Below are 13,230 nucleotides of genomic sequence, written 5' to 3' on the forward strand. Positions count from 1 at the left end.
CCACTCACCATCAGGTAGGCCGTATGCTTATCTGCCTAAAAGGGCAATAAAAAAAAAGATTGCCTACAAAACTGTTTAATTGTAATATAAAATTATAAACTATTTTTTTATTATTAAACTGATTGGATTGATGAGTTCATAGTCCATTTGGCGTTGAATGTTTACCCACTTTGAAACATTCTTAATGGTGTTGTATGATTTCTATCTCACTCCTCAAAGTGGAAATCGCGGCTTTGCTTTTCGCGACAGAATTAGGCGGAATGATTGCACATTTTTGGGGGCTCACTGTATACGTACGTATATATTTACGTAGCGGTACATACAATTCTATGTATCGTTATGTAAAACAATTTGAATGATTGTGTGTAGAGCGAATGACTTGGTATGAGATGTCAGCGGACTCATCACTGTCGCTTCACCTGTGTTTGAAGTGATGCAATTTCGGCGGCGCTCTCAGGATCTAACACTATGATACGCGCTGTCACGACAATTTTCCAGAATTTTTTCAACAGTAGTAGTAGTAGGAGATAGTTCCTTCGATATCCGTTTCCGCAATTTGGCAACAGATGGCGTTAGTTGTACAACCATAATATTTCTCAACCGTTTCCGATAGTACTAGTCTTTTCTATATCCTTTTCCGGTATTTGCCAATAGATGGCGTTACTCGTACTGGCATAACAATACCGCTAAAGCTTATTAACATTTATGTACTGTTCACCATTTACTTGCGCCGTTTCCTCGCAAAGTTCAATAAAACGGTTCGTTAAATGAACATTCACTGGTTTTAAACGAGGATCAATAAAAGTTTATTATATTAAAACTCTTTTTTTGGACTTTTTATGAACTGGTGTAACAAGTCGTTTAAGCAAAGTCTTATATTTTCTTCTTATATTCTGTTTTTATATTATAGAGATATTGTGTAGATTTAAAGAGATAGTTGATGTAGATTGTTATATTATAATCTTATATTCTGTGAGTATATCATAATAATATGTGAAGTTGATTAATTTGGAACTTTAATCAAATGAGATGAAATTAAAGAAAACCAATTAAGGAATGAGATAAAGTCTCAATAAAATGACGGTTATTTACAGACACTTTTTGGTGAACTTTTTGGAAGAGCCTGAGGGGCTGCATCCAGCGTGTTTGTTTTGATTTTTCACGTTTGTAAACTTTCACAGGTGCTACAGTTACAAACGGATTAATAAATCGCCGTTATTACACATTTAAACACGAAGAAACACTAAGTTAATAAAATAAAACAAAACATTCACATTGCTTTCCTACACGCGTTTCCGTCAAGAAGTAAAAAAAAACATAATTTGGTTAAAAAGAAAAATGCGCGAAGGAATTTAATCAAAACTTTTGCAGCAATATATTATACGAAATATGCTATTTTATTAAATTTAAATCTATAATACCTTGAAATACGTTATAAAATGCTTTGTGGTTGAGCATTAGTGTACAGCGTACGCACACTGTTTAACTAGGGGTCCCGCAGTAGTCGAAATTCGACTATAATCAATTGTAATTATAAGCTTGAACATTATTAAGGTTCTATTTTCAAAGATTATTATACTTCTTTATTCACAGATTTCGCCAAGACCACACTATAGACAATTAATATTAAAGATAAACAATATTAATCTATTCTCAATTTGACCACAGAATTTAAACAATGACAAAAGTTTCCCAATTGACAGTAAACAAGGAGTAATTTTTTATATATGTGTTGTGTCAAATACATGGTAGTGTGTGTAATGTTTTTTTTATTGACTTAAAGTATTTTTTATGCATTATTTTAAAAAAAATTAGCAATTTGCACTTCTTCTCTATATTCTCCATAAGTGTCAGAAATTTCATACTCCTCCGTCCGCGCAATTTTCGTAAAAAGGGGTACAAAGTTTTTGCTTCATGTATTAATATATAGATTCCCATTAACTTTTTATCTACATAAATATTCGGAATTTATTCGAGTTTACTCGCAAAACGTCCTCTCAGGAGACCTATAGATTTACGAGTTACACATTCGAACCCTACACTCGTCCTCCTGAATTTTCATGATATTTTTATTACCTTCGAAGGTATGGTCAATGTAACCCCACTGACCATAACGCAGCTGTGATCTATCGTATCAGCAAACTCAAAAACAAATAGCGGGTAGTTATCATAAAATACAAGGCATTTGTAACTGATGCCTGAATTTCGCTAATTACGTTTTCAAGATAAACTGACGTATATACAAGTTCCGAACAAAAACATTCTGAGCGTCGATCTACCGAGCAACTTCGCCCGCTTGGAATATCTTTCCTCTGTCGTTACCTCTAGGAACACATTGCAGTGGAGATGCAGGTGATTCTCAATATTTATTAAGCCTACCTAAAAATCTAAACTTATGTAATACCTGTTCGGGTAATACGTAACTAGTACAAATATGATTTGGGGCCTCCTGCTCCAAAGGCCGGAAGAATTTCGGAGGGAACAGATAATTAGCGAGGACATATGAAGTCATTGTGGCCTAAAGGATAAGACGTCCGGTTCATTCGTATCTAACAATGCACCACTGCTCGACCCTGCTAACAAGTACCAATTTTTCTAATGAAATACGTACTTAACAAATGTTTACAGGAATAACATCGTGTACTAAAAATCAAACCCGCCAAATTATAATTTGCGTAATTACTGGTGGTAGGTCGTCTTGTGAGTCCGCACGGGTAGGTACCACCAGCCCGCCTATTTCTGCCGTGAAGCAGTAATGCGTTTCGGTTCGAAGGGTGGGGCAGCCGTTGTATCTATACTGAGACCTTAGAACTCATGTCTCAAGGTAGGTGGCGGCATTTACGTTACAGATGTCTATGGACTCCGGTAACCTTAACATCAGGTGAGCCGCGAGTTCGTCCATCGATAAAAGGAATAAAAAAAAAATTGATGCTGCATGTGAGATAAGAGGATATACTAACTATAGTTGTAGATGACTGGGATGTATATCCAAATCAATGATTTCATTGTCAAAAGACGTCGCTGAAAAACATTAAGTCTGAAATGAAATGCTATAGATAACTCTGTATACGTAACGAACAGAAAGGGCTCCAACACTTGACCTTTTAAGTTCTTTTGAACCTCAATTATCCGCGAACCGCTATTTATATCGTGCGGCTACAGAAAGGCAAAAGGATTTTATCAAAAGCCACGGTTCGCTCAATTTTCCTGAGAAATATTTCATAAAATAAATTCATTTATGGAGTGGAGTGTAAATTGACCATTGAATTGTCTGATATTTACATTTTTTGACTGGATGCGACTTTTTTAGTATTGTTACAGACGGTTATTGGACCTCATGGCTCATCCGACCTTAAACCATTCATTAACGGAACTTATATATATCACATCTTGAACGCCACCTTCAGACATGCGGTCAAAGTCTCGCTTTGTTTTGTGCAACAGCATTGTATAATCGCTTATTAAGCTATTGCATAGCTTTTATCGCGGGCCTTGAGCGCGGCGACCGAATCATGAAATTCCGTTACGAAAAAAACCTTACACCCCTCACTCCGCCTACCATGTAACTCGCGTTCAACACATTCACACGTTGCGCTTGTGTAGTGTTTGTGAATAAGCGCGTGGCGTGACGTCACACTGCGTGCGCATCATGAAAAGTCTTCCCATCTCTCTCTCGCGCGGTCTAGCTTATGAGTGTGAAGGGGACAGTTAAGGTTTTGCTTTTATTGTCATTGTCTAATTATAATTGCATAAGTTGATAAAAAATGCTATGCAATAGCTTTACCGCGGCAGTTCCCGAGTGCCATACGTTTTTTTATATTAGAAATCACAAGCACTGCCACTGTTCCCGCGAAGTTTCCGGTATATGCATTAAAAAAGAAGTCAATAAAAAAACGGATAAAGCAAGACGACTAGAAAACTCATTAGCAAAGAAAATAAAAAAAAAACCTGTGCAATTCACACGCGCTAGAAGTGAAACCTTCAAGATAATGCGACGAATGTAAAATTTCGGGAAGAGGCTAATTGTAGGTTTTAGTGATGATCATGGTGATACAAAGTTTGATATTTATTGTACATTTTATTCGTATATTACGAATATTACGTACCAAGCAGAGCACAAAGAGAATCACGAATATGAGAAACTCTGTATAATGCTTCCTATCTCATTTTCTCTCATGTTAAATCTTACGAATTTATGTGTCTATCTCTTTTTCGTTTCATCGACTTTTGAATCACAACGATGTTAAAGAAGTTTTCACTTCAGAGATATGGCACATTCCTGTCTTAAATCAGTATTAAAAACCATAATATTCAAATTAATGTAACATTTTAAATGAAACGACACGATACGTTGTTTCCTGATAACGCATCTATATATTAATACGTAAAGCAAAAACTTTGTATCCCTTTTTACGAAAATTGCGCGGACGGAGGAGTATGAAATTTTCCACACTTATAGAGAATACTAGCTGACCCGGCAAACATTGTTTTGCCATATATAAGATTTCTAGGGAATTTCTAGTGTAGAAAAAAAAACTAACTTATTGTAAGTGTGTAAGGATGTGGTAAATGAGTGAAAGAGGTATGTAGTGCTGTGAACGATGAGGAAATATATTATAATAAAAATAACAAAACCTCATTCATCCACATAATACCTCATTATAACAAAAAAAAAAGTCCCAATAAAAAAAAATATCTTAGGGGTGGACAACCCTAATCACTTAGGGGTATGAAAAATAGATAGTAGCCGATTCTCAGGCTTACTGTGTGCTTAGTGCGAGTTTTGTAACGTTCTCACTAGCGAGCCAGTTTGCTCAAATTTGTATGCAATTGGAACAGCGCCCCTAGCGGCAAACGTACTCGGTGTTATTTTGTGAGTGCGAGTTCATATTAACGTTGTGATCTCGTAACCGAGTAATTTTACCGAAATTAGTACCATGAAAAACATTTGTGCGAGTGCGAGTTACAAATTGGATTTTGACATTTCGATCGAGTATTTTTAAATTAGTAGTTATATTTTTTTAACTGTAGAGGTAAAGATATCATACCATACAGCCCAATTTTTATTAATTTTTTTAATGCAAAATGATATGGAGTATAATGAAATAAAGCTGATTAATTGGAAACATTGATGAATTGACATGAAATGAAATGAAATGAGATCAGACGATATGGGATGAAATATAATATCAGTAAAATGGTGGTTATTTAGTGAAAGTTTTTCAGTAGACTTTTTGGCAGATTCCCAGAAGCTACTTCCAGCGGTTTTGTTTTATTTTCCCACATTTATTACCAAAATTTGAACCACCTTTATTACACATTTAAACCTGAAGAAACACTAAATAGACAAAACAAGACAATTCACACAACTTCGCTTTACGTGTTCCCGCCTAAAAGTCTGAAAGTCAGTATTTCTTCGCTTCACTTTACTTCAGCAAATTAAAGTTGTCGCAAAAAATTTGGTAGTGAAACTAACATAATTTGTTCTTTTTATTGATTTTGTTGTGTTAAGTTGGCATAAAGGTCTCGTTACCGGGCCATAAAATATACAAAATATATGTTTTTACAATACAAATAAATCAAAATATTAGGTAGGCAGGTAATACCTACTAAATTAAATATAATGATGGCAGCACGTAATTTTTTTGCATGGAAAATGCTATCGATGGCTGCAGCCCAAGATGAGCGAAATTATATGACTAGTATTCGGATAAAGTATAGAAATTCAAATAATCCAGTTACAAATCTTACTGAGACCGAATTTAGAAGAATCTATCGTTTCTCGAAGAAGACGTTTAAGTTCTTATGCGAAGAACTTAGACAACTAACAAATTTAAGATCATCTCAGCGCGTCAGCTTGGAAGTCAAGGTAAGATCTTTTAATAACATTAAAATATACGTAAACATACATCATTATTAAATTTTTTATGAAACTTTTGAAATTCTAGGTACTAACTGCCCTATTTTTCTACGCAACGGGATCCTACCAGCGGCCAGTGGGAATTGCAAAAAATGTGTCCCAAAAAATGTGTAGTGTGTATATTGAACAAGTAACGGAAGCTCTAATATATAAGGATTTTTTATGCAAATATATTAAGTTTCCAGACACTTCAACTGCCAGACAAGAAGTTAGTCGCAGGTATTAAAGATATCATAACAAGAATACTTTTTAGTGGTTAATAAGGTATAGTTCCAATGGTATTTATAATATTATCAATTTCAGGTTTTTTTATAAACATCAAATACCAGGTGTAATTGGATGCATAGACTGTAGTCATTTCAGAATATTTGGGCCACCTAAAAGAGAAGAGCATCAGTATTATTGCCGAAAACACTATCATTCTATTAACGTCTAAATGGTAAATAAATAAAATTTTCCTTTATCATATAATCATTGTAAGAATGACTTTACTGGATTATAAATTAATATAATTTTTACAGGTATGTGATGATGAATATAGAATCCTCAATGTTAATTCTAAATTTGGAGGTGCAAATCATGATTTGATTTGATTTGATTTGATTTATGTGGCTTTTAGGTAAACAAAATATTGGTTAAATTAGAGTAAGATTAAAGGGTAGAAAAGTGCATGATTGATATTGGAGTAAAGGTAACAATAAGTAGTCTGTCTCTACTACAGAGGTTGGTCATGCCAGAGCTTCATTAAAACCACAGCAAAGTGAGGCTGGGCTGGTTATTAATATATCATTATATGATAGGATTATGTGAAATTGTATCTGTATTCATTTTTTTTAAAGGAGACTCTGGCTATCCGCAACGTCCATGGCTGATGACTCCAATTTTGAATGCTGCCCCAAATACACCTCAAAGCAATTATAATCAGAAGCATATGAGAGCTAGAGTTGTTATTGAAAACACATTTGGAAGACTAAAAAATCGTTGGCGGTGCCTTAACAAAGACAGGGCTCTTCACTATAAACCTGTAAAATGTGCTAGAATCATACTAGCCTGTTGTGTTTTGCACAATATAGGCATTAATTATGATACTGTAGACGATGCAGATAATATAGGTATGTATGAATTTATAAATGTATACAAGTTGTAATTTTACTCAATGATGTTAATATCCAACAAAAGTAGTTTGTATACTATTAATAAACTTTTTTTTAGATCTAGAAAATGATGATGACCAAGGCCATGATGAGATTATGAGAGAAACAAGTTCTACAGCCGATTTAATAAGAGGCAGGGTACTAAGGGATCAATTAGTTAGAAGATTATATCAGCAATAATTGTTTTAGATTATAAGTTCATTGATCCCTATCTTCATTTCATTTAGATTTTATTTTTTCTGTTCTTTTAGTTATAATTACAATCTTGTAAAAATATTTACTATATCTGTCTATGTTTAGTGTGGAGATAAATAATATTTAAAAGAAAAAAGCTTAAATAAAAATACAAGAATTAGAATAGAATCAGTCTTTAATTTTTTTAAATCTAAGTATATACTATAATAATTGAAGATAACAATTATAGAGATTAAAAACAAATAACAAGATAACAAAATTATATCTACTTTACAAATTTAATCTTTACAAAACTTATTAACTACTTGAGTTAATAAGTCTAATGCACTTAAACCCATGGCTTGCCATTCCCTCTGAGCCTGCACTTCCATTTCTCTTACTCTATTCCGATCTTTGCGCATTTCCATGAAATCTTTATGTTGGTCAATTTTAAATGCTCTCCAATTAGAATCTGAATTTCTAAAAAGAAGTGCAGCGTGCTCTGTCTGTGTTAGCCTGGCACGTCTTTGAAGCGGGGATCGTACTCGTGATGGTCTTTCGCGACGGCGTGGTGTGGTTGGTCCATACTGCACAGGAGACTGAGGTGCAGTAAAGGCAGACTCCAGATATGATGTTGGTACCACATCTGCTAAATTTGACAATAGAAAAAACTTGATTGAATCTGATAACAAATGTTGTTAGATTGTAAAAAAAACAAGAATGTTCTTTTGATCTTTTCACTTTATGTAAATAAAATATACTAATAGTTTACCTTCTACAATTTCAATATCTACATTGAATGCCTGGTTATGAGGTGTTGTCTCAACCTGGGTCTCCCTGGATGTGCTTGGTCCTGTATATATTCGACCAGAAGGTCCAGGCTCATTACATAGTTCAACACCTAAAATCAAAAAGAAAAGTCAGCCCCATCCTATTTGTTTATAAAAGAGTTATTGAATTGCCATTTGATCTACCTGTATTGCCAGATTGTACTGGAGTTCGGGGTTGTGATACAACAATATCCTGAAATTAATTAAATGCAAATCCCATGTAAACTAACAATTATCTTAAATGTACCCAAGCACTTAAAAACAGTAATAACCTGCGAAATTCCTGCCTCAGCCACCGCTAAACCTGTTGCTGTCTGCATACCAATAATATTCAAAACTCTTTGTTCCAACTCTGTAAGTTTAGTATTTAATGCAGGTCCACCACCAGTTCTACTTGCAAATTTATACATGCGTGCCGCTTTCTTTTTGGTGTTATTTTTAAAATCGCTCCACACCTTTAACATACAACAATTTTAATAGACCAAAGAACAAACTTCACAATTTAATGATAATTAACATACCATTGGAGTGATAATATAAACGCGTACCTTTTTCCACTTCTCTGTGGTTTTTGTATCACCACTGCCATCGCTGTTTAATAACGACGTTAACTCCTCCCAATGCTTAATACCTGCCATCCGACCTCTAGCGCTGGATGACGGCTTGCTGAGATCTCCGTGTCTATATAATCATAAGACAAACGCACAACAAATATCACAAGTTTACTTTAAAAACTTATTAAGCTTAGTAAATATCTTCATTACGTACTCTTCCATAATAGTTACCAATAATTCAAATTGATGCTGGCTTGTTTTCATTTTTACGTTGCTTTAAAACACCACTACAACAAAAATACCACACTGCACCAAAAACACCACAATCGATAAAAATGTTTAATTTTCAAAATTTAACAAGTCTTTAATTAATTTAACAACTGCGCAAATCGAGTGTACGTTCTTCAAGGTGAAAAATGAAGAATTGTGAGTGTGAGTTGACTTATGCTACTCGATTCACAGGACGTTTATTCACCGAAAGCAGCAATAATATTTTTTCTCGTATATTGGTAGCACGTGGTGTTTTGGCATTAGACCGTCTAAATGAAACACAAGTATTTCAACAGTATTTTAATGGGAACGTACCACTTTCAAAATTACTCGGGTAATGTCACGTGTTCAATACTATTTTGTACCTTTAGAATTAAAGTGGCTCAACCCAATATTCTTATTTTCTGGTAATTTTCAAAAATGTACTTCAAGAATTGTATTTTTTTTAGTTTTTCGATTTTAGCACTTTAAGGCATGCATTTTATTTGAAAAAGACAGAAAGAATACTTTGTCCTTTTCTAGACTAAAAGAGACTAAACTAATTTTATAAGTTGACAGAATAATATAGAAAAGAATAATAGGAAAACCCCTAATCCTCACATCTGAACAAGGCATGGCTCTCATAAAATTTATTTAACTTACAATATATTATGTAACTATATTAATCCGCACTTGTCAAAATCCTCTTAAATTATCAATATTCTTAATGAAATTCTTATTAATGATGTACAAGTGCAAATATTGAGCTGCTTGCCAGTAATGTCAGAATAGTGCTTTTTTTGTTGTTTTATTGTAGGCTGCCTATAATAATCAAAATCTGTGTGAAAGACAATAAATTATTTTATTATTACCTACTAATGGTAGTTCAGTGGTCGAAATTCAACCATAATTATTTTAAATTTTAAGTTTGAACATTATTATAGCTCTATTGTCACCTTTCTATTATCATTTCTACTAGAGACTAATAATTGTATTAAAGAAAAAAATATATTAATCTATTCTTAATTTGACCACAGATTGATAATCAATAAACATAAAGAGTATAAATGCGTGTGTGTGTGTCAAATACATGGTAGTGTATGTAAGGTTTTTTTTTAAAATGTTTATGCATAATTTAAAAACAATATATTAGCATTTTGCACTACTTCTCTATATTCTCTATAAGTGTGGGAAAACTTCTAAGTCCGCGCAATTTTCGTAAAAAGTGATACGAAGTTTTTGCTTCACGTATTAATATATAGATTCTTAATAATAATACATAAGTGTTTTGAAGCATAAAACTAATTATCTTAAAATTTTTAGTTATGCCACTTCAATTCTAAGGGTGCTAATTCGTAAAGAAACTTTGCCGTAATTGCGTGTTTTTCCAAACCTTTAAAATACACGAAGACACGAAAACAACCCCTCATAAATTTGATTTTTAGTAACTTTAATATAAGTATTAGAATTAGAGATTTAAGAATTTATTTTGAGTGTAATTATTTAGACATACTTTTAATTAATCTTGGAATAATTATTTCAGCTTTTTTTAAATAGGTACCTAAAGAAATTAATATTTTTAAAGAGTAATAGTTTTAATCATTTACCCTTTAGTTGTTAGTTATGAAATGATTGTACTATTTACGGTAAGCGTTGATGATCTTAATTAGGTGGCCCAAATATACTGAAATTATTACAAACATGCATCCTTATCGTAAGTGTAAAAAAGCAAAATTATTATTACATTGTTCAAATTTGTATATTTATAAATATATAACTGTATCTATGTTATTTGCGTATGTATATACGCATGTGTGTATATATATATATATATATATATATATATATATATATATATTTCAATAGATAGGTACACCGTGTGCAATTCATTGCGGAATTATTCCTGTTTACTTGATGGTTGTCTGGAAGAGATCACTTTTAGCGATAAGACCAACACTTGTACTTTTTTGTTTTTAATGTTTCGCATTGTTTATTCATATTGTGTACAATAAAGAATACTATATCTCATTCCCTCTCTCATCAAACAACTCTAAAAAAAAAAAGGAATGATTAATATTTACAACTAGCTAGATGTCGATAAAATTTTCTAACCGAAAAAATATATGTGTATAAACCATTAGAATACATAAAACCATATAAAACAACATTATTATTAAAAAACGAAAGAAAAAATCTTGGTTTTGTATTGGTTTCACGGAAAAAAATTTAGTGACTACTTAACTTGCTTGAAAGTGAAGAAATACTCTCAAAATCCATTAATTTGTAACTCGCACTCGCACATACAATAATCGAGAGGCTCACTTCGGTAAAGCTATTCGGTACATGAGACAGCAACATAAACAAACCTTCTCTCTCCCACAAAATGGGATTCATAAGTTTACCACTAGGTGGCACTGATACAACCTCACACAAATTAAACATAACATTGACATCGACTGAGTCATTAAAAAAACTCGCACTAAGCACAGGTACATTACCCATTACCCGACTAATTATAAATATCGGTAAAAAGCTTGGTATTTCAATTAAATGCCTTAAAAAAAAACCTTGCGTGCTACCAATATAAAAGAAAAAATTATCGCTTCTCAAGATGAATAAACGTCCTGCAAATCGAGTAACTCGCACTCAGAGCTCCGCACGTTTCACCGTGAAGAGCGTACACTCGATGCGAGTCATTCGATTCGATTTTTGAAACTCGCACTAAGCCTACTGAACATGCATAAAAAATTTCATGAGAATCGGTCAAGCGGTTTCGGAGGAGTATGGGAACGAACATTGTGACACGAGAATTTTATATATTAGATAGAGAAGAAGTGCACAATGCTAATATTTTTTTAAAATAACACGTAAAAGATACATTATATCAATAAAGAAAACATACCATCTCATAGTCGCTTAATGTATTTTACTGTTGTGTCTTGTGCTTGAACATTTTGTTTGTTATGTTTTTATTCTATTTTGACACTAATTCACTACGTAATTTGTTTTGTAAATTTTTGTTAACCATTTTATTGTTATAAACGAACATATCCTTAAGTTAACCTAAATTTAACTAAATCTGTCATTGTTTTGTTTACAAGTTACTACGATGATATTTGTCCAGTTGGCTATGTTTTTGTTAGCAGGTTGGTAGCACTGAGGAGTAACTTATCCATAGATTCTTCGCTTTAGTTGTGACCATAGACTATACCTTAATATTTGTAATTTTTGGCATTGGCGTATAAAACTTTCAGCCTACGACAAATATCCATAGATTAATTTCTGATATTATCTAGTATAGTGTTGCTTATTTTAATATGCTCTTTTACTAAAAATTTTATATTTAAGAACACATTTCCAAGTCACTGTCTACACTGTGAGCTATTCTTTTTTTAACATGTAAGTTAATTCATTGATGTTAATGTATCTATCTACACGTCTAAATCTGTGTAATTAACACATGTTAAGGAATCTCTTCCGGGTTTATTGATTGATCAGTTGAGCCGGGAGTTAATTGCTAGTTTATTGATTAAGAGTAATATTATATACGTGTTTATTTGTTTTTAGTTTACCTATTATATTAATTATATTATTTTCATTTTGTTATATTATATTAATAGTGTATGTTATTTAAGTATTATTATTATTATTATTAAGTTACCATATTATTATGAATAATAATTTATTTAGTTATGAAACATTTTTCTCCTGCTCTTCGTCTGAAAGCAGTTTTTTGAGTGCTGATGATGGCAATGATTCATGTACCTCAATACATCTGCACGATGAGATTTCTGCTGAACTATCCTCGTTCCCTAACAACCTAAATATTGCACATGTAAATGTTCAAAGTATTCCGCGTCATTATTCAGATCTTCTGGCATCTATTAGCAGCAATACTCTTGACGCTTTACTGATTTCTGAATCATTTCTTAAACCATCCATTCCATCGGTTCAATACGCAATTCCCGGCTTTGTATTAATTCGTAATGACAGAGTGGGCAAAGGTTGTGGAGGCGTAGCAATCTATTTGCGAAGCGGGATCGAGTTCAGAATTGTAAGTGTGTCTCCATCTCAATATTCTGAATCCGCTGAACATCTTTTAATCGAATTGACACTGCATTGCACTAAAATTTTACTAGGTGTTTTTTATAGTCCTAATCTTCGTGTTAATTATTTTGAATGTCTTGATGAATTGCTGTCTAATCACTGTTCTTTGGCCGATCATATTATTGTGATGGGGGATTTTAATACTTGCATGCTGAAGAATGATTTTCGATCTAAACAACTATTATCTGTTTTAAGTTCTCATAATCTCAGGATATTGCCTGTTTCAGCCACTCACCATTTTC

At 32.8% G+C, this 13,230-nt stretch overlaps 2 protein-coding genes and 1 long non-coding RNA gene across 10 annotated transcripts in view; 2 read left to right on the forward strand and 1 right to left on the reverse strand.

The window, feature by feature from the left end:
• The window catches only part of LOC101743046 (uncharacterized), a 157,818-nt gene that overhangs the window by 112,896 nt on the left and 31,692 nt on the right, over positions 1 to 13,230 (forward strand). The window lies entirely within an intron of this gene.
• Positions 166 to 7,437, forward strand: LOC105842377 (uncharacterized). 2 transcript variants are annotated; one of them, XR_009974248.1, is made up of 6 exons: positions 166 to 5,869; positions 5,949 to 6,139; positions 6,224 to 6,359; positions 6,442 to 6,539; positions 6,760 to 7,032; positions 7,133 to 7,437. It is a non-coding gene; the product is annotated as an uncharacterized LOC105842377 (long non-coding RNA). The 2 variants fall into 2 exon arrangements; XR_009974249.1 differs by having other exon boundaries at positions 6,442 to 6,528; positions 6,721 to 7,032.
• On the reverse strand, positions 7,427 to 12,175 carry LOC101742906 (uncharacterized). Of its 6 annotated transcripts, none has more exons than XM_062671082.1 (7): positions 11,784 to 12,175; positions 8,847 to 8,919; positions 8,627 to 8,759; positions 8,351 to 8,533; positions 8,223 to 8,271; positions 8,021 to 8,149; positions 7,427 to 7,894 (listed from the first exon to the last, which is right to left on the reverse strand). In XM_062671082.1, the coding sequence occupies exons 2-7, from the start codon at positions 8,894 to 8,896 to the stop codon at positions 7,548 to 7,550; spliced, it is 891 nt and encodes a 296-aa protein (XP_062527066.1). In that variant the 5' UTR covers positions 8,897 to 8,919; positions 11,784 to 12,175; the 3' UTR covers positions 7,427 to 7,547. The 6 variants fall into 6 exon arrangements, with proteins under 6 accessions (XP_062527066.1, XP_062527065.1, XP_012550439.1 ...); XM_062671081.1 differs by having other exon boundaries at positions 7,427 to 7,897; positions 11,784 to 12,159; XM_012694985.4 differs by having other exon boundaries at positions 8,847 to 12,175.

Source organism: Bombyx mori, chromosome 11 (genome assembly GCF_030269925.1).
Source record: "Bombyx mori chromosome 11, ASM3026992v2".
Taxonomy (NCBI): Eukaryota; Metazoa; Arthropoda; class Insecta; order Lepidoptera; family Bombycidae; genus Bombyx; species Bombyx mori.

Excerpts from the sequence above, each read along its gene's own strand:
- LOC101742906 (XM_062671081.1), bottom strand. The coding sequence starts at position 8,896 with ATGAAAACAAGCCAGCATCAATTTGAATTATTGGTAACTATTATGGAA. Across the intron at positions 8,272-8,350 it reads CTGAGGCAGGAATTTCGCAG|GATATTGTTGTATCACAACC; the intron begins GTTATTACTGTT and ends AATTAATTTCAG. Across the intron at positions 7,898-8,020 it reads AGATATTGAAATTGTAGAAG|CAGATGTGGTACCAACATCA; the intron begins GTAAACTATTAG and ends TGTCAAATTTAG.